We start from the raw sequence: 17,920 nt of genomic DNA, 5'->3' as shown, positions 1-17,920 counted from the left end.
GGGGATGTAACATTTGCATATTGAATTATCATTGGCCTGCAGGCATCTGTAAGGAATACCTATTATATTCACATGTGATCACCTGCTGAGTTGTCATTGGCCTGCAGGCATCTGTAAGGGGTCCTGACTCCATCTTTTTTCCCCAGTGTGCTTTATGAGTAAGTTCACAGACCTGATGCTTCATAATAGAGTTTTAACTGTAATACTCCGTCGTCCTGCAATTTATTATTTTTGTACAAAGTGTACAAAACAAGACAGTGATCTCCCCTTTTTTGTTTTTCAATTCGACCCATATGGCCTCCTTTGATGATTCCTCCAACATATCATCTTCCGCCCCCCGCCCCCCCCCCCGCCGCCTGTGCAGCTGAGCCTTCCATGGTACTTGGCTCTGGCTGCACTCCCCAGAGGAACCATCGCTCTCACCAGTACTCAGCACTGAATACTGGTTGGTGAGCAAGATGGGCTCAGGGGACTCTTGTAGTGTCCTTATTTTTGTAGTAGCTTGCTCCTTTTCTATTTAGATCTTAAACCCATCATATTATAGTCACTGCACCCAAGGTACTCACCCACATTTAACTCATCTACATGATCTATTTCATTATTTATAACTAGATCTAACAATGCCTTTCTCTTTGGACATATATCGCTGTTCCTTTATCATCACTAGGTCAGCATCCTGGAATTCACTACCTAGCAGTATTGTCAGAGCACCATCAGCAAGAGGATTTCAGTGGTTCAAGGAGCAGGCCCACCACCAGCTTCTTTGGCCAATTAGGGAAGGGCAATAAATATGGCCTTGCCAGTGATGCCCTAATCCCGAGAACAAATAAGAAAAAGCATAGAAGTTTGCATCACACTAGGTACCAATGGCCTAAAATTCCCCAAAGGGATTATCCACAGTAAGGCAGAGGTTGGGGAAGGCATGAAAAGGGAAATTAAAGAAGCGTGCAATAAGGGCACAGGAGTCATCATGGGTGACTTTAATCTACATATAGATTGGGCCTACCAAATTAGTAACAATACTGTGGAGGAGGAATTCCTGGAGTGTTTATGGGATGGTTTCTTGGACCAATATGTCGAGGAACCAACCAGAGACCAGGCCATCTTAGACTGGGTATTATGTAACGAGAAAGGATTAATTAGCAATCTTGTTGTATGAGGCCCCTTGGGTCGGAGCGATCATAATATGATCGAATTCTTCATTAAGATGGAGAATGAAGTAGTTGACTCAGAGACTAGGGTCCTCAATTTAAATAAAGGAAACTACGATGGTCTGAGGAGCGAGTTGGGTAGGATTGATTGGGGAATGGCACTCAAAGGGTTGACGGTGGATAGGCAATGGCAAACATTCAAAGACCGAATGGATGAGCTACAGAATTTGTTCATCCCAGTTTGGCATAAAAATAAAACAAAAAAGGTGACTCAACCGTGGCTAACAAGGGAAACTAGGGATAGCATAAGATCCAAGGAGATGACATATAAATTGGCCAGAAAAAGCAATAATCCTGAGGATTGGGAACAGTTTAGGATTCAACAAAGGAGGACAAAGGGATTAATTAAGAAAGGGAAAATAGAATATGAGAGTAAGCTTTCAGGGAACATAAAAACTGACTGTAAAAGCTTTTATAGATATGTGAAGAGAAAAAGATTGGTGAAGTCAAGCGTAGGTCCCTTGCAGTCAGAATCAGGGGAATTTATAATGGGAAACAAAGAAATGGCAGACCAACTAAATTCATACTTTGGTTCTGTCTTCACAAAGGAGGACACAAATAACCTCCCAGAGATGCCGGGGAACATACGGTCTGATGAAAGGGTGGAACTGAAAGAAATCAGTATTTGTAGGGAAATGGTGTTAGGAAAATTGATGGGACTGAAGGCCGATAAATCCCCAGGGCCTGATAATCTACATCCCAGGGTACTTATGGAAGTGGCCCTAGAAATAGTAGATGCATTTCTGGTCATCTTCCAGAACTCGATAGACTCTGGAACAGTACCCATGGATTGGAGGGTAGCTAATGTTACCCCACTATTCAAAAAAGGTGGTAGAGAAAAAGCGGAGAATTATAGACCGGTAAGCCTGACATCGGTAGTGGGGAAAATGCTAGAATCTATTGTAAAAGATGTAATAGCAGAGCACTTGGTAAGCAGTGACAGGATCGGACAAAGTCAACATGGATTTACAAAAGGTAAATCATGCTTGACTAATCTACTGGAATTTTTTGAGGATGTAACTGGTAAAATAGATAAGGGAGAACCAGTGGATGTGGTGTATTTGGACTTTCAGAAGGCTTTCGATAAGGTCCCACATAAGAGATTAGCGTGCAAAATTAAGGCACATGGGATTGGGGGCAAGGTATTGACTTGGATAGAGAACTGGTTGGCGGACAGAAAGCAAAGAGTTGGAATAAACGAGTCATTTTCCGAGTGGCAGGCAGTGACTAGTGGGGTACCGCAAGGATCGGTCCTAGGACCCCAGCTGTTCACAATATATATTAATGATCTGGACAAGGGAATTGTATGTAATATCTCCAAATTTGCAGACGACACAAAGCTGGGAGGGAGGGTAAGCTGTGAGGAGGATGTCGTGAAACTCCAGCACGATTTGGACAGGTTGGGTGATTGGGCAGAAACATGGCAAATGCACTATAATGTGGATAAATGTGAGGTTATCCACTTTGGTGGCAAAAACAGGAAGGCAGATTATTATTTGAATGGCAATAGATTGGGAGAAGGGGAAGTGCAAAGAGACCTGGGTGTTCTTGTGCACCAGTCGCTGAAGGTAAGCATGCAGGTGCAGCAGGCGGTTAAGAAGGCAAATGGTATGTTGGCCTTCGTAGCAAGAGGGTTCGAGTACAGGAATAAGGATGTCTTGCTACAGTTGTACAGGGCCTTGGTGAGACCGCACCTTGAGTATTGTGTGCAGTTTTGGTCGCCTTACCTGAGGAGGGACGTTCTTGCCATGGAAGGAGTGCAGCGAAGATTCACCAGGCTGATACCTGGGATGGCAGGAATGACGTATGAGGAGAGATTGTGTCGATTGGGCTTATACTCACTGGAGTTTAGAAGATTGAGAGGGGATCTCATTGAAACCTATAAAATTCTGTCGGGCCTGGACAGACTAGATGCAGGAAGGATGTTTATGATGGCCGGGGAGTCCAGAACCAGAGGTCATAGTCTAAGGATAAGGGGTAAGCCATTTAAGACTGAAATGAGGAGGAATTTCTTCACCCAGAGAGTGATGAACCTGTGGAATTCTCTGCCACAGAGGGCGGTGGAGGCCATTTCATTAAATATATTCAAAGAAGAGTTGGATATATTTCTTAAGGCTAAAGGGATCAAGGGATAGAGGGAGAAGGCAGGGACAGGGTACTGAATTTGGATGATCAGCCATGATCTCATTGAATGGCAGAGCAGGCTCAAAGGGCCGAATGGCCTACTCCTGCTCCTATCTTCTATGTTTCTATGTTTCTATGTTTTCTTCGATTTTATGAAACTTTTAAAGAGAAAACAGTTGTTTAGTATTGGAGGTGGGGGGAGAGGGGAAGCAGCTGAAGCCCATGATGGGCCATACCTGCACCATGAGGGAAAGCCTGGATGCATGCGACTGAGAGGACCCATGTGCAGCAAGGCTCTCCAACTGCTGGCAATGGCGCACAAAGTTTCTGAGCTTGTGATGCTGAAGGGTTCATGGAATGAACATTCCAGGAGTAAGCAGAGTTTGATTCTCACAAGAGTTTGGTGTTAATGGTAGTTCAAGCTCACATTTTCTACATTTTTAAATTAGACACAGAGTGATAACAATGCAGGAAATCCTTGTGGTGTGCATGCAGTGCGATATGTGGGCCATCGTGGATCCTCATTGTAAGTAAGGGCAGTACATTCGCACTAATTGTAGAGGAAGTGCTGTAGCATTGTCTGAGCAAGGTGCCCAAAATTGCGGTGGCCTGTTTAATCTTCACATTGCAAAGGAGCCTTGCCATGGAGCAGACAGGAGAAGATAGACAGCAGCAACCACTGGCAAAAGATGACCCCACCAGAAACACAAGACTGCACAACATACCTGTCACACAGCAAGAGTCATACAGCAGCATCTAAAACACATTTTAGTTAAGCACCTGAAACATCCAATACACAGCAGTCATCTACACATGTCTACTGGTGCCATTGTTCATCAAGACCCATGAATACTACTGCATTTATCTACAAGTGCCTTATTCTGTCCTATTCCAAATTAACTCTAACAACACAACAGCGTACCTGATTTCGTTCCATCTAACAAAGTGTGGTACATATGGGTTTTACATGGTGCTTCCTTTGAATGAAAATGAATGTTATGTATTTTCTGCTTCCTAACAATGTGCTCTTTCTATGTGAGATTGATGGTTGCTGGGTGTCACTGTCTGCTGCTAGGGATAGCAATGCCCCAGTAGCAACTTGCATTGGGTCACTAAATGGCTCTGCAACTGCAGATGGAATGGCTGTGACTATGGTTGTAAGACATGCCTGTGCATCTATATATATATAAATCGGTACATCTGTCTGTCTGTCTGTCTGTCTGTCATTCTGTCATTCTCTTTGTCATTCTGTCTGTCATCGCGTGTGCGTCTGGCGGGCTATGCGCTCGAAAGTTACAGGGCGTACCTACGCGCGCGTTACCTCCAAAGAAAGCTTACGCTTCCGAGATGGTTTTAAGCGTATTTACTTTTCGGCCGGGCTAAAATCGCGCCCGCGGTATCCCAAAAACCTTCAACATTCCGCTCATTAGCATCTCATTATCCGCTCATTAGCGACAGAGTGACCTCGAGGTCGACCAATCGTACGGCGGCTTGCTGCCGCGTGCGGCCGGGCCCTCCTACGGTCGAGTGACGGGACGATTGACCAATCCTACGCTTTGGTGACCTGACGGTCGACCAATCGGTGCGTGTGTGGGCGGGCCTTATCGTTCTGAACCGAGGTGAGTCACCGCCATCTTGCTTCCATTCTTTTTCCTGCTTTCTGCGTCTTTCTTTTCAAATATACATTTCCACCAAAATAAAATTGAAGTTATTAAATTGTTTTTAAAAAAATCACTCATCTGTAAACCTAACCTGAACATTCTTTTTCCTACCTTTCCCTATTTTTTTCTTAGGCCTCAAAGCCTGCGCCTTTCTTGCACAGCCAGGCCCGAGCTAGGTGATTGCACTTCTGCTAAGCTCCTCACCCGCCCCCCCCGCCGTGTCACGTTACCCAGGGCAACGGCGTCAGCCACGAGGGTCAGGGTGCGCGCGCAGCAGGAGCAGGTGAGACGCGGCGTTTCTGTTCCGCGTTCGGCGAGGGGGGGTGGGGCTCGGCCGCCGGCCGTCTCTCAGAGCCGCAATCGGGCTCGGCGGGGGGGGGGCGGGGCTCGGCCGCCGGCCATCTCTCGGAGCCGCAATCGGCCTCGGCCGGGGGGGGGAGGGGGGCGGGGCTTGGCCGCCGGCCGTCTCTCAGAGCTGCAATCGGGCTCGGCCGGGGGGGGGGGCGGGGCTCGGCCGCCGGCCGTCTCTCAGAGCCGCAATCGGGCTCGGCCGGGGGGGGTGCGGGGCTCGGAGAGCGGGGCTCGGAGAGCGGGGCTCTCGGCCTGGGCCCCCCCGCCCCTTTCCCCCCGCCCCCCCCTTCCCCCCCGCCCCCCCCTTCCCCTTCCCGCCCACACCTTCCCCCCCGCCGCCCCCCCTTCCCCCCCACCCCCCCTTCCCCTTCCCGTTCCCCCCGCCCCCCCTTCTCCCCCCGTCCCTTCCCCCCCCACCCCCCCTTCCCCCCTCCCTTCCCCCCGCCCCTTCCCCCCTCCCTTCCCCCCCTTCCCCCCCACCCCTTTCCCCCTCCCTTCCCCCCTCCCTTCCCTTCCCCCCCGCCCCTTCCCCCGCCCTCCCTTCCCCCCCGCTCTCTTCCCCCACCCGCTCTCTCTCTTCCCCCCAGTCACTCTCTCTCTTCTCCCCAGTCGCTCTCTCTCTACCCCCCAGTCGCTCTCTCTCTTCCCCCCCAGTCGCACTCTATCTTCCCCCCCAGTCGCTCTCTCTCTTCCCCCCCAGTCGCTCTCTCTCTTCCCCCCCAGTCGCTCTCTCTCTTCCCCCCCAGTCGCTCTCTCTCTTCCCCCCCCCACCACCAGTCGCTCTCTCTCGCTCTCTTCCAACAACAACATGCCCTCGAAAAAGCCTCGGCACCGCCGGGCACTCCAGCTAGTTTGGAATATAGGAGAGTTGGCAGAGTGCAGAGCATTCTCCCTTTGTGATACTCCGCTGAGCTTTCCATGAAGTGTTATTAAAGCAAAATTATTAAGTTATACAAAATGTAAGCACATGTACCTTGGCACCCAGAAATTTTTTTCCTCATCTGCTCCCAGCTTTGAAGGACATGTAAGACAGGATTCAATCATTAAGTATTCTATGTCCAGGCTGCTGTGGCACCCTTGACTGGAGGATATCTTCTGTTTCAAAAGATCCAACCTTCAGTGTAGAATCCCCAAAGCAGCAGCTTGGCATGTTCCCTTCCTGCCTCTCTATAATTCTTCTGCCATTTTAAAAAGATGCTGCCATTTCCCCATTAGGGGCGAGCAGTGTTCCTTTAAGTGCTGCATATTCTGTTCTATCCCCCAGGGCTCCCAACAGATCCTTTAAATGGAGTGAACTTGTTTTATAGTGCACAGTCAGCTCAATGCCCAAGAGCAACAGTGCAGCACATCTGTACTGGGACCGCAGTATAGGCGCCATAAGGTCACCATTAAGGTAGGCAGTAAAATTATAAGTAAACTATCAATACAGTTCCGGTTACTAACACTTTCTTCTAATTGCCCTATAAATATGTAAATAGGAAACGCCATTTTTTACAATTCAGTCAAGGCTTCACATCTGGCTTGAACCAAATGTCCAAGCAAATCCTTAATTGATTATGCCGATGATTGGATGGGCCTAAGGTCATTTCTCACTCCTAGTCAATGCATGTTCTTATAGCTAATTTCCTTACCTTCTTTTCTTCTAAATCATTCCTCATCCTCATCTGCTCTTCCTCATCCAGTATCTTATTGTCATCACAGTCAAATCTTGAGAAAGTATCTTCAATCTCTTGGTCAGTGTGACCTAAGCTGAAAAACAATTGATCCTTTTCACAAAACCTTCAAACAAGTTGTAGCTAAAAAAAACATAAAGGGTAACTCCATGATCGGGTGCTCTCAGCGGGGAGTGCATATCGGTAAATCGTGGGTGCATAGCTCTTGCTTTCCTGAGATACACTCCCAGAATCACGAGACATTCAAAGATCCTAAATCAGCTTGTATTTTTTTCTAGGGAAATTATTTCAATATATTGAGGTAAATTTGTGAACTATCAGGCATTTTAGGTGTGGGCTCACAGCTTCCTGTCCATTAACACTCTGCAGTAGGAGAGCTAAAGATGAAAATTTACCTCATGGTTTTAGGAGTGAAGTCTCCAGCATACCATCAATAGAAGTAACAGTAATGGTTTTCATGAATTCTTTAATTTTAGAATTTTGAAAATGATGAAGAGCATCTGGAATAATACATATTACAGAATTTCTGATCATGTGACACTTACCAAAACTAGGCAGGATCACAGCAGAAAATATCGGAAAATTCAGGCGGAGAGGCCTGTCGCTGTCTCACTGCCTGAACCAGGATTTCCCTCCCCCAACCGCACCGGTACTGCCGTTGGCTGCTGCTTCCCCATTCACCACATGTTTCTCGGGGTCGCCATGGGAAGGTGCTGTTAAGTGCAGGAAGTGGTGGTTAGGCCATGAGTTCTCCCAATAGAATGAATGTAGTGGCCACTTCCTCCCGTCAGTCCTAAATACTTAACTGTTGGAGGCTTCTGTCTCAGCCAAGATCCTCTTTGTGAACCTTCATTCCGATATTTGGGGCACGTCTGCCTCCTAAAGGTCCCTCACTGCCCCAGGTGCTGCAGCAGAGCTTCCTCATTTTTACTGGTAGGCTACTACTTGATGGCAAGAATCCCGCTAGGAGCCCTCCATGCGTAGGCAATCAGCCCAGACCCAGAAGAATTGGTTGGAGTTGGGGCAGAAACATAGGGTGGACAGAAGTCCGGCCTCCTGGGAACTCTGTCGCAGAGAAGAGAACCCTCCCCAAAATGTTTGTCGGATCGGTCTACCCTGGTGTGACCACAATACATCTAGAACAAATCTGCAGTACCTGAGTAGACTCTTTTGTTTTTCTAAATTATGATTAGAGGTGTTAACTCTGGGCGGTTCTTGGGTGAGTGGGTGGTGAGGTAAGTTGGAAGCTCACCCACTACTTCAGAAATCAGGCCCAGGCTACTTTAACTCCTGGGCCTCATTAACATGCCGCCAGTCTACCTCCCTCCCTGATGGGCCTGCAGCCGCTTCCTACCCTGTGATAAATCAGGCGATCCATGGTCACCCGATGACACAAGATAGAAGGGGCAATTGGGTTCCAGAGCATTTAGTGTTTGGGAAGGGGGAGTTCAGGGCAGGGAAGACCCTGGGGGGGCGTTAACAGGGCGCATTAACGGGGCGCAAATGGCTTTGCTACAGGGCATGGCGCTGATATCGACTCCCGCCAGATTCGGCGGGAGTTTTGCAGCGGCGCTATGGCGTTGCATCCCGGTCTCCTTCGCCCGGAGATCATGATGTCATCGCTGTGCACATTGCCCAGGTCCCGAAATTGACTTCTGCCCCCTGCAGCAGCGCCAGTCAAAAAACACCAACAGCTGCAGGGGGCGTGCATGGGGTGGCCGGCCACTTTGGGGGTGATGATTAAAGGCGAGGTGGCCGAGGTAAGTAAAAAAAAAACTTACCTTGCTTGTCCCAGTTTTTTTCGCAGGTTCCTGCCCGCGATCAATCAGCCTGGCACTCTGCTTGAGATTGCGGCTGCCTTGGTGGTACAGGTATTATATTGCAGAGCCTGGAGCGATGGCCCTTCCCTTTAAGGGAGGGAAGGAACCTTTGAACATGGCAGCACTGCACGGCCCAGTGTGCAGCACTGCTGATGTCTCTGCCCCGCCTGCTGCCAATTGCACTCCAAGAAGGAAGTGGAGCACTTGATTTAGCACTCCACTTCATTCCTGGAGCGCAAAACTGAATGTTTTAATAGTTTAGAAACATTAGCACCTGGTGCTAATTTTCTCAACTTTTAAAAGTTAGCACCCCAAACGGGGCTGTAATGAATTTCTCCCCCCTAGCTTTTTCAGCCTCTTTGCAGCTGATCCTCTTCTGTCCTGGGCTGGTCTGGCAGAAAAGTTGCAGCGGCTTCCTTGCTCAGGCCTGACTTAAAATTGCAGTCAGGTCTCAATGATGTTATCAGCATCCGCCATGCATATGTAAGAAGGACCCCACCAGCTTTGGGTGCTGTCTTTGCCGCCTGATCCAGAGAACAGAATACAATTACATACAGTGGGATCCTGGTGGCTCCAGGGTAACTAAGTGATTTGGGGCATTTTAACTGCGTACCTGCACGGTTTCTGCTGGGCGAGTAGGGTTAAAGTTGTCCCCAGAATCTCCACCTAAAATGCTTACCTGCCTTTGTTCCTTCCAGATACTGAAAGACTTTCTGTATTTCCACCATTGTTTTGTTTCTATTTCAGATTTCTAGGGCTCAATTTTAATAGCCCTGAGGAGGTGGGTTTGGAGGCGGATCTGTAGCGAAAATCAGAAAAAATGGCTTCAGACTGCCAACCCGCCTCCATCCCGCCCCCATGCAATTTTCGTGAGTGTCGGGTCAGCCGCTCCCAAACTGACCCAACTGGAACCGGTGGGACAGGTAGTTAAGGCAGCGAACAGCCTGTTAACTGCCTTGCTAATCCTATTTTGATAGTGGTTTCCCATTTTCATGCTTCTGGCTCCTGTTTCCCGTCTTGTCAGAAACAGGCCAGCTGCAAGAAGACGAGTTGCTGGAGGAGATGATTTGTAATAATTGGTGCAGAACTTTAAAAGCGCCCCTGAAACATGGCTGACATTCAAATGCAACAACCTTGCAAATCTACTGAATTTGACTGTTCAAGCTGACAGCCATCTGCAGTATGACCTGATTGGAATAATTTCAGGCCACTTCGACTGTGCGCTTGCAAGCTTCTTGCCTCAAGTGAAATCTATAGTTACGGAATGGGAAACATTTATATCCTCTCATCCTGGTCGTCAGATTCAGAGGAAGAGCAGCCGTGGCAGCTCCCTTTTCTAGATAATACAGCACCAAGCCATCCCATCTACATTTTTTGCAAAGGGGACACGGCCCTTTAAAATTTTTAATCCAAAAACGCTTCATCAGAGGCGAGAAACTGACATGCTCCAAGCAATTGCCTGGAGGGACCCGCACATCGGCCGTAACGAGGCCAATCAAGCAAAAATCGGAACTGCAGGCCAACGGCATCCGGGAGCGGGTCCGAAAGCAGTTGACCCACCTCCAGAATTAAATTCGTAGCCCTAGTATCTGCAGGATTTTTTCTTTTTATTTACAAGAGCTGATTTTAAGAAATCCTGCACACAGGCTCTCCCACTGGGTGTGTATATCAGGAATGCAGGCACAAACTAGCGAAAAATATAAAAACGGATTGTAAAAGCTTCTATAGGTATGTGAAAAGGAAAAGACTGCCGAAGGTAAATGTAGGTCCTTTACAGTCAGAGATGGGAGAATTTATAATGAGGAATGAGGAAATGGCAGAGAAATTAAATAAATACTTTGTTTCTGTCTTCACGGAGGAAGACACAAAAATCCTCCCAGAAATATGAGAAAACCAAGGGTGTGGCGAGAATGAGGAACAGTACTAGCAAAATTAATGGGACTAAAAGTCAATAAATCCCAAGGACCGGCTGACCTACATCCTAGGGTTTTGAAAGAGGTAGCCATTGGGATAGTGGATGCATTGGTTGTCATCTTCCAAAATTCTATAGATTCTGGAATGGTTCTTGCAGATTGGAGGATAGCAATTGTAACCCCACTATTTAAGAAAGGAGGGAGAGAGAAAACAGGGAACTACAGACCTGTTAGCCTCACATCAGGAGTTGGAAAAATGCTGGGATCTATTAAAAAGGATGCAATAACTGGGCACTTAGAAACTAATAGTAAGATTGAGCAGAGTCAACATGGATTTATGAAAGGGAAATCCTGTTTAACAAACCTATTGGAGTTCTTTGAGGATGTAACAAGCGGAGTAGACAAAGGGGAACCAGTAGATGTGGTGTATTTGGATTTTCAGAAGGCCTTTGATAAGGTCCCACACAAGAGGTTGGTGAACAAAATTAGGGCACGTGGAATTGGGGGTAATATACTAGCATGGATTGAGAATTGGTTAACAGACAGAAAACAAAGAGTAGGGATAAATGGGTCTTTTCCAGGATGGCAGGCTGTGACTAGTGGGGTACCACAAGGATCGGTGTTTGGGCCCCAGCTATTCACAATCTATATCAATGATTTGAATGAGGGGACTAAATGTAACATTTCCAAATTTGCTGATGATACAAAGCTAGGTGGCAGTGTCAGTTGTGAAAAGGATGTGAAGAGGCTTCAAGGGGATCTCAACAGGCTCAGTGAGTGGGCGAGAACATGGCAGATGGAATATAATGTGGATAAATGTGAAGTTATCCACTTTGGTAGAAAAAACAGAAAGGCAGAGTATTTCCTAAATGGTGAATGATTGGGGAATGCAGATGCTCAAAGGGACCTGGGTGTCCTTGTACATGAGTCACTGAAAGTGAATGAAGTGAATGTGCAGGTGCAGCAAGCCATTAGGAAGGCAAATGGTATGCTGGCCTTCATTACAAGAGGATTTGAGTACAGGAGTAAAGAAGTCTTACTCCAATTATATAGGGCCTTGGTGAGACCACACCTGGAGTACTGTGTACAATTTTGGTCTCCTTACCTAAGGAAGGATATACTTGCCATACAGGGAGTGCAACGAAGGTTCACGAGATTGATTCCTGGGATGGCAGGACTGTCGTATGAGAAGAGATTAAGTAAACTAGGCCTGTATTCTCTTGAATTCAGAAGAATGAGAGGGGATCTCATTGAAGCATACAAAATTATTACAGGGCTTGATAAGGTGGATGCTGGGAGAATGTTTCCCTTGGCTGGGGAGTCTAGAACCAGGAGCCACAGCCTCAGGATAAAGGGTAGGCCATTCAGGACTGAGATGAGAACAAATTTCTTCACACAGAGGGTGGTGAATCTTTGGAATTCTCTACCCCAGAGGGCTGTGGAGGCTCAGTTATTGGGTGTATTCAAAACAGAAGTTGATAGATTTCTGACTAGTAAGGGCATCAAGGAATATGGTAATAGGGCCGGTGAATGGAGTTAGGCAGAAGATCAGCCATGATCTCATTGAATAGCGGAGCAGGCTCGAAGGGCCAAATGGCCTACTCCTGCTCCTATTTCTTATGTTCTTATGTATTTCCCCAAATTTCCCATCCCCTCAGAAAACTGGACTATTCTGGTTTAAACATTTCCTGTAACCAGTTAGTGATTCTTTTTGCCACCATAATTTAAAAGCTATATTGCAATTAAATTCATACTCCTTAAGATTGCTTCTGAAATCCTCAAAACCCAGCTTCTGGGATCCATTCTCAAGAGTTTTCTGCACATCAGAAATTCGCTCCTTTTTCAGCTTCATTTTCATCAAAGCCTTATTATAGCCCTATAAATTCAAACAGCACAACGTATTAGGAAATGATAATGACTTATAAAGACATATAAATCTAGAACTTATTGATAAGTGATACCAACGCACGCTCACGTGAAATTTCTCCGTCCATTATTTTAACACGGAAATTTAAAGGCACAGAGGAATATCATATGTTGGTGTTAATCTTTGAACACTGATATCACAAACAGGAATTTCTATGCTCTTGTGACAAGAAATCATAAATACTCAAAAGCTACCTTTATATTTTTGTTACAGAATAACTTTTTTCCATGCAGGTGGGGCTGATAATTAGCAGCCAATTTTACAAATGAGATGAGGTGATTTTTGGATTGGAAATCATGTGGAGTGTGCCCTGACACATTAGTTTATACTTTAAAAAGTAGCATATTTACAGAGGTATAAGTATAAACCTACTTAGAACTCTGGTTTATTTTGAACCGATACCGGACAGAAAACAGATCTAGTCAGAATTGTCCATTATGATGGCACGAACAGGAAGCAGAGTTTGCAAAAAGTGCAAAGTAATGATTTGAGGCTAAATGTTGCAGCCCTAACTTCAACCTCTGCTCCCTTTGAGATGAGAGAATGGGATGCAATGGTACGCATTAGGTCACAACTTACACGTTGGATTTACACACTGTGGATGATTCAGATTGCTCAGGCTAAACTACAAGTGCAGGGTTCAAACTGGATGCTTCTGATTAATTCAATGCTACAGTTCATGCTAGCATCAAGACACTTATTTTAGTTATAAACTTAATTTCTGCATAACTGGAACCACAGGATAGTCCTAAAGCTGATCAAAATGATTTGCAAAGAGAATATTATAAATAAACTCTAGTTAAAAGGAACTTTTTATGAGAGAACTATAGGGGATCATTTTAACCCCCAAGAATGAGTGGGTTTGGGTCAGGTGGGAAGCAAAAGTGTTGTAAATTTCAAAACCAACACCAACCCGTCCACTTCCGGTTTTAATGGAACATAGGAACAGGAGTTGGCCATTCAACCCCTCAAGCCTGTTCCGCCATTCAATGAGATCATGGCTGATCCGTGATCAAACTCCATATACCCGCCTTTGGCCCATATCCCTTAATACTTTGGGCTCGATTTTGCCATTGGGTGCGGGCTGGGGGCGTATCAGGTTGTCATCCTGTCAGGATCCTGACTTCGATGTGAAGTGGGACAAAAGTGCGATTTTGCCCTAATTGGGCACTTGATTTCCAGCGTGTGGAAGCCCCTGGCCCAATGAGCCTTTTCATACAGAAAGTCACCTCCGATGATGTCATCAATGCTGCTGGCTTTAAGGCCTGCAAGCAGCCTTGCTTCTTTTTCAGCCTTTAAACTTTATGCCCATTGTTCTGAGCGCTTCCTTCAACAATTATGTCCACCAGTAGACCAAAGTTTGCTCCAAGATTCAATAAGGCCTCCCTCCAAGCTCTGGTGGAGGGAGCAAGAGCAAATAAGGAGGTGCTCTTCCCTTCCTCAGGGAGGAAAAAGCCTCCCCAGCAGACTAAAGCTGTGTGGCTGCAAGTGGCCCAAGAGGTAAACGCAATTTCTATGTGAAGCAGAACCTGGCTGCAGTGCAGGAAGCGGTTTCATGACCTTCTCTGCACAGGAAATGTGAGTATGACATTCCCATCACCTAAGGGCAGCACGGTGGCATAGTGGTTAGCACTGTTGCCTCACAGCGCCAGGGACCCGGGTTCGAATCCGGCCTCGGGTGACTGTGTGGAGTTTGCACATTCTCCCTGTGTTTGCGTGGGTTTCCTCCGGGTGCTCCGGTTTTCTCCCACAGTCCAAAGATGTGCGGGTTAGGTTGATTGGCTATGATAAATTGACCCTTAGTGTTAGGGGGATTAAATACGTGGGGTTACGGGGATAGGGTGGGATATGTGTCGGTGCAGGCTCGATGGGCCGAAATGGCCTCTATCTGCACTGTGGGGTTTCTGTGATTCTGTGTGATTCAATCTGATCCCCATCGCCTCTCATCACCAGTACTCTGCTTTGCCAACTTCTTCCTCCACATCCCACTTGACCCTTACATACCTGCACCCTTACCCATTCCCTCTCTCTTTATGGTCACATTCACTTAACTATTCGATCATGCAGACCTCACACTCCCTATCACTGTGATGCAATGACAACAACTTACAACACACAGGGAGGACCCTTTGTCTCCTTCTAAGCATCTATGCTATGGATTCTCTACACTCACTCCTTCATTCTCACTCAAACTCCACTTGTGTCCCTCATTGCAGGAAAACAGAGCCACAATAAGAGGGAATGAGTGAAGACAGGAGGAGGGCCTGTAGCTCCTCCATGGCCGTAGCCATCCTCTCCTCTACCATAGCCATACTCTCCTCTATGGTAGCCGGCCTTACCACAGAGGTAGCCATCCTTTCCCAGTTCACCACTTCGGAGGAGGCGGCCCTGGAGATTGCCGGAGTGGAGGACGATTCGCAAGTGGGGGACGGACAGACGGGCGCATCACAGCAAGCTGGTGACAGAATAGTTTTGCATCTCTCTCATTGACATTGCATGAGTGACTGATAATGATTCTGATGCTCTAACAGATTGACTTAAGATCATCTGCACAATTCAATGTGCATGCAACCTTTATCTCACACCTCTAACTCTTTCCTTTACTCCCCCACAGGACCATCGAGAGCCCCCGTCCCCACTGTCCAGGAGGAACAGCCTGAGCCTCAAGACTCCTCAGAGGAAGTTGCAACCTCTGAGGGCACAGCGTCAGCAGAATTCAGCGCACCCAGCACCAGCGCAGACACTCACACCTCGGTGGGACCTTTGCGAGATAGAGTAGTGTTGTCACCTGGTGTATCACAGATCACAAGTGAGCATCACCAGATGGTGGAGACAGGGACAGCAGTGGAGAGTCCTCGTTGGAGGGCACAGGACTCTGCCAGCTCGGCAGCTGCATGTCGACCCTGTGCCTCCGGGTCCATCCAGAAGGAGAGCAGTGCTGGAACTCCAGGAATAGGTGCAGGAGTCTCTGGCAGGTTTTGTCTCCAGGTTCACTGCAATTATGGAGCGAATGGAGGAGTCCATCGCGAACATGAGCAGAGCCTTTGTGGAGGCATTGGCGCATGAACGCATCACCATGGAAAGGATGGCAACCTCCGTGGAAAGGATGGCTACCTCCGTGGTAAGGCTGGCTACCATAGAGGAGAGTATGGCTACGGTAGAGGAGAGGATGGCTATGGCCATGGAGGAGTTTAGTCGCTTCATGGTATTGAAAACATGGTCATTGTTCAGAATAGACTGACATCTCTTGAGGAGCGATGGTCAGCTATTGAGCATAGAAACCAGACCTTCATGGAAGTCCTCTGAAGTAGGACTTCCAGTGCAGAAACAGGTCCTCATGGCCCCCCTGAAGTGCAGCAAGGTGCTGTCAAGCCACTTGCTAGCTCTGCAGTGGAGCTGACCCATGAAAGGGATGTTGGTGGCAGACAACAAGGAAGTGGGGCGCCTCTCCAAGTGCTCACATGATCAAGCCACTGCAAAGCCCTCGGTCAGAGCCCCACCAGAGTCTTCACCCAACTGAGATCGGCGTCTCAGCCCTTGCACAGCCGCAGGAGCAGCAGACTGTTGCCGAGCCCTCACAGGTTCGCAACCCCAGAGGATGGCCGCCAAAGCTGTTGAGACATGAACAGCAAGAAAGTGAGCAAGGGGCCTCCACATCTGCTGAAGCCACAGGGGAAGCACCATGTAGGAGCACGCATAAGAGGAAGATAAAGCACAAGTAGTCTCAAGGGTAGTCACTTGGGTGTTCTGTTGTATTGATTTTTGACAAGCCATCCTTGAATTGTTATGATAAACAGATTTGATGGCAAACTGTTGAAGCTGTGGCCTGTGTCATTTCACAAATGGGACTTCCACACTGAGGGCTTAGGGTGACTTGCAGTTGTCAGTATGGTGGTCAGAGTGATAGGAATCCGCAGGTTCTTGTCCATTGTCAATGCTCTGGTAAGAAGGTGCGAGGCAAAAGTGTTTGATTGTGCAGGCTAAGCAAATCTGGCCAACATGAGTGCGCCCCTTGCATCCCGGGCAGCAATGTGGTCGCTCGCTGGTGCCTTCTGGCCTGTGCAGCTTCAGGTGGGTGAGCAGCAGCTTGGCGCTCCTGTTGTTGCTCCTCTTGTTGGTGGTGCTGTTGTTCAGGGTTCTGCTGCTGCCGCGGCTGGTCTTCGCCCGAATCTGATGTCTAGAAGGAAAGGAAATAAATGGTTCCCATGCTTCTGGTATATACCTCAGTTGAGGAAGCGCTCAGTCAAGGTGCGGAGAGGGGTTTCCCAGGAGGTCACACTGGAGATGGGTGTCAGACTTCAAACTTCCACAACAATGAGTAGGCCTGCTAAAAGTTCCCCCTAGACCTGAGTCAACAAAGTGCTGCCACCTGCAAATGATCATTGGTGAAAACTCCTTTTTAATGGTGGAGCTGCAGCTGTTAGTAAGCAATCCACTTGTGAGGCTGCCAGGATTAACTGGCGTGTTCCAGAGGAGACGTACAGGACAGGGGAAATGTGTTAAAATCAGAAAGGCCCCTCAAAATGGGATTGTTGAGGCAATTAATTGGCTGTTAAGGGCCTTAAGGGCCTATCCTGCCTCTTGGAGGTGGGATGGAAACGGGGTCTGAAACCACGAATGTAGGAAAATTGCTCAGAGGCGGGATGCAGGCGGGATCGGACCCACCCGCCATTTTTTGCGATTTTGACAACTCACACGCCTCCAAACCCGCCTCCTTGGGCCTGGTAAAATCGAGCCCTTTATGTTAACAAAAAGCTATCAATCTCCGATTTAAAATTAACAACTGATCTGGCATCAATTGCCATTTGCGAAAGAGAGTTCCAAACTTCTACCACCCTTTGCGTGTAGAAGTGTTTCCTAATTTTAATCCTGAGGGGTCTGGCTCTAATTTTTAGACTATGCCCCCTAGTCCTAGATTCCCCATTGCGGAAATAGTTTCTCTCTATCTACCCTATCTGTTCCCCTTAATATCCTGAAAACTTCGATCAGATCACCGCTTAACCTTCTAAATTCTAGGGAATACAACCCTAATTTGTGTAATCTCTCCTTGTAACTTAACCCTTGAAGTCCGGGTATCATTCTTGTAAACCTACGCTGCACTCCCTCCAAGGCCAATATATCCTTCCTAAGGTGTGGTGCCCAGAACTGCTCTCAGTAACTAGGGTTTTGTACAGCTGCAGCATAACTTCTACCCCCTTCTACTCTTGTCTTCTAGATATAAAGGCCAGCATTCCATTAGC

At 47.5% G+C, this 17,920-nt stretch overlaps 1 protein-coding gene across 1 annotated transcript in view; it reads right to left on the bottom strand.

Moving 5' to 3' along the window:
- Positions 1 to 17,920, bottom strand: part of pkd2l1 (polycystic kidney disease 2-like 1) — a gene marked incomplete at its 5' end in the record, with an annotated part of 178,630 nt that overhangs the window by 47,206 nt on the left and 113,504 nt on the right. The window contains 2 exons of the mRNA XM_085996148.1: positions 6,979 to 7,096; positions 12,508 to 12,629. Coding sequence (XP_085852274.1) covers positions 6,979 to 7,096; positions 12,508 to 12,629 — 240 coding nt within the window. The remainder of the gene's footprint in view (positions 1 to 6,978; positions 7,097 to 12,507; positions 12,630 to 17,920) is intronic.

The sequence above is a fragment of the Somniosus microcephalus genome, chromosome 8, assembly GCF_052327205.1.
Source record: "Somniosus microcephalus isolate GS21.2 chromosome 8, FLI_Smic_1.0, whole genome shotgun sequence".
Classification (NCBI taxonomy): domain Eukaryota; kingdom Metazoa; phylum Chordata; class Chondrichthyes; order Squaliformes; family Somniosidae; genus Somniosus; species Somniosus microcephalus.
Note: the sequence above shows the minus strand (reverse complement) of the source record. Positions and strands in the feature narration are given on the sequence as shown.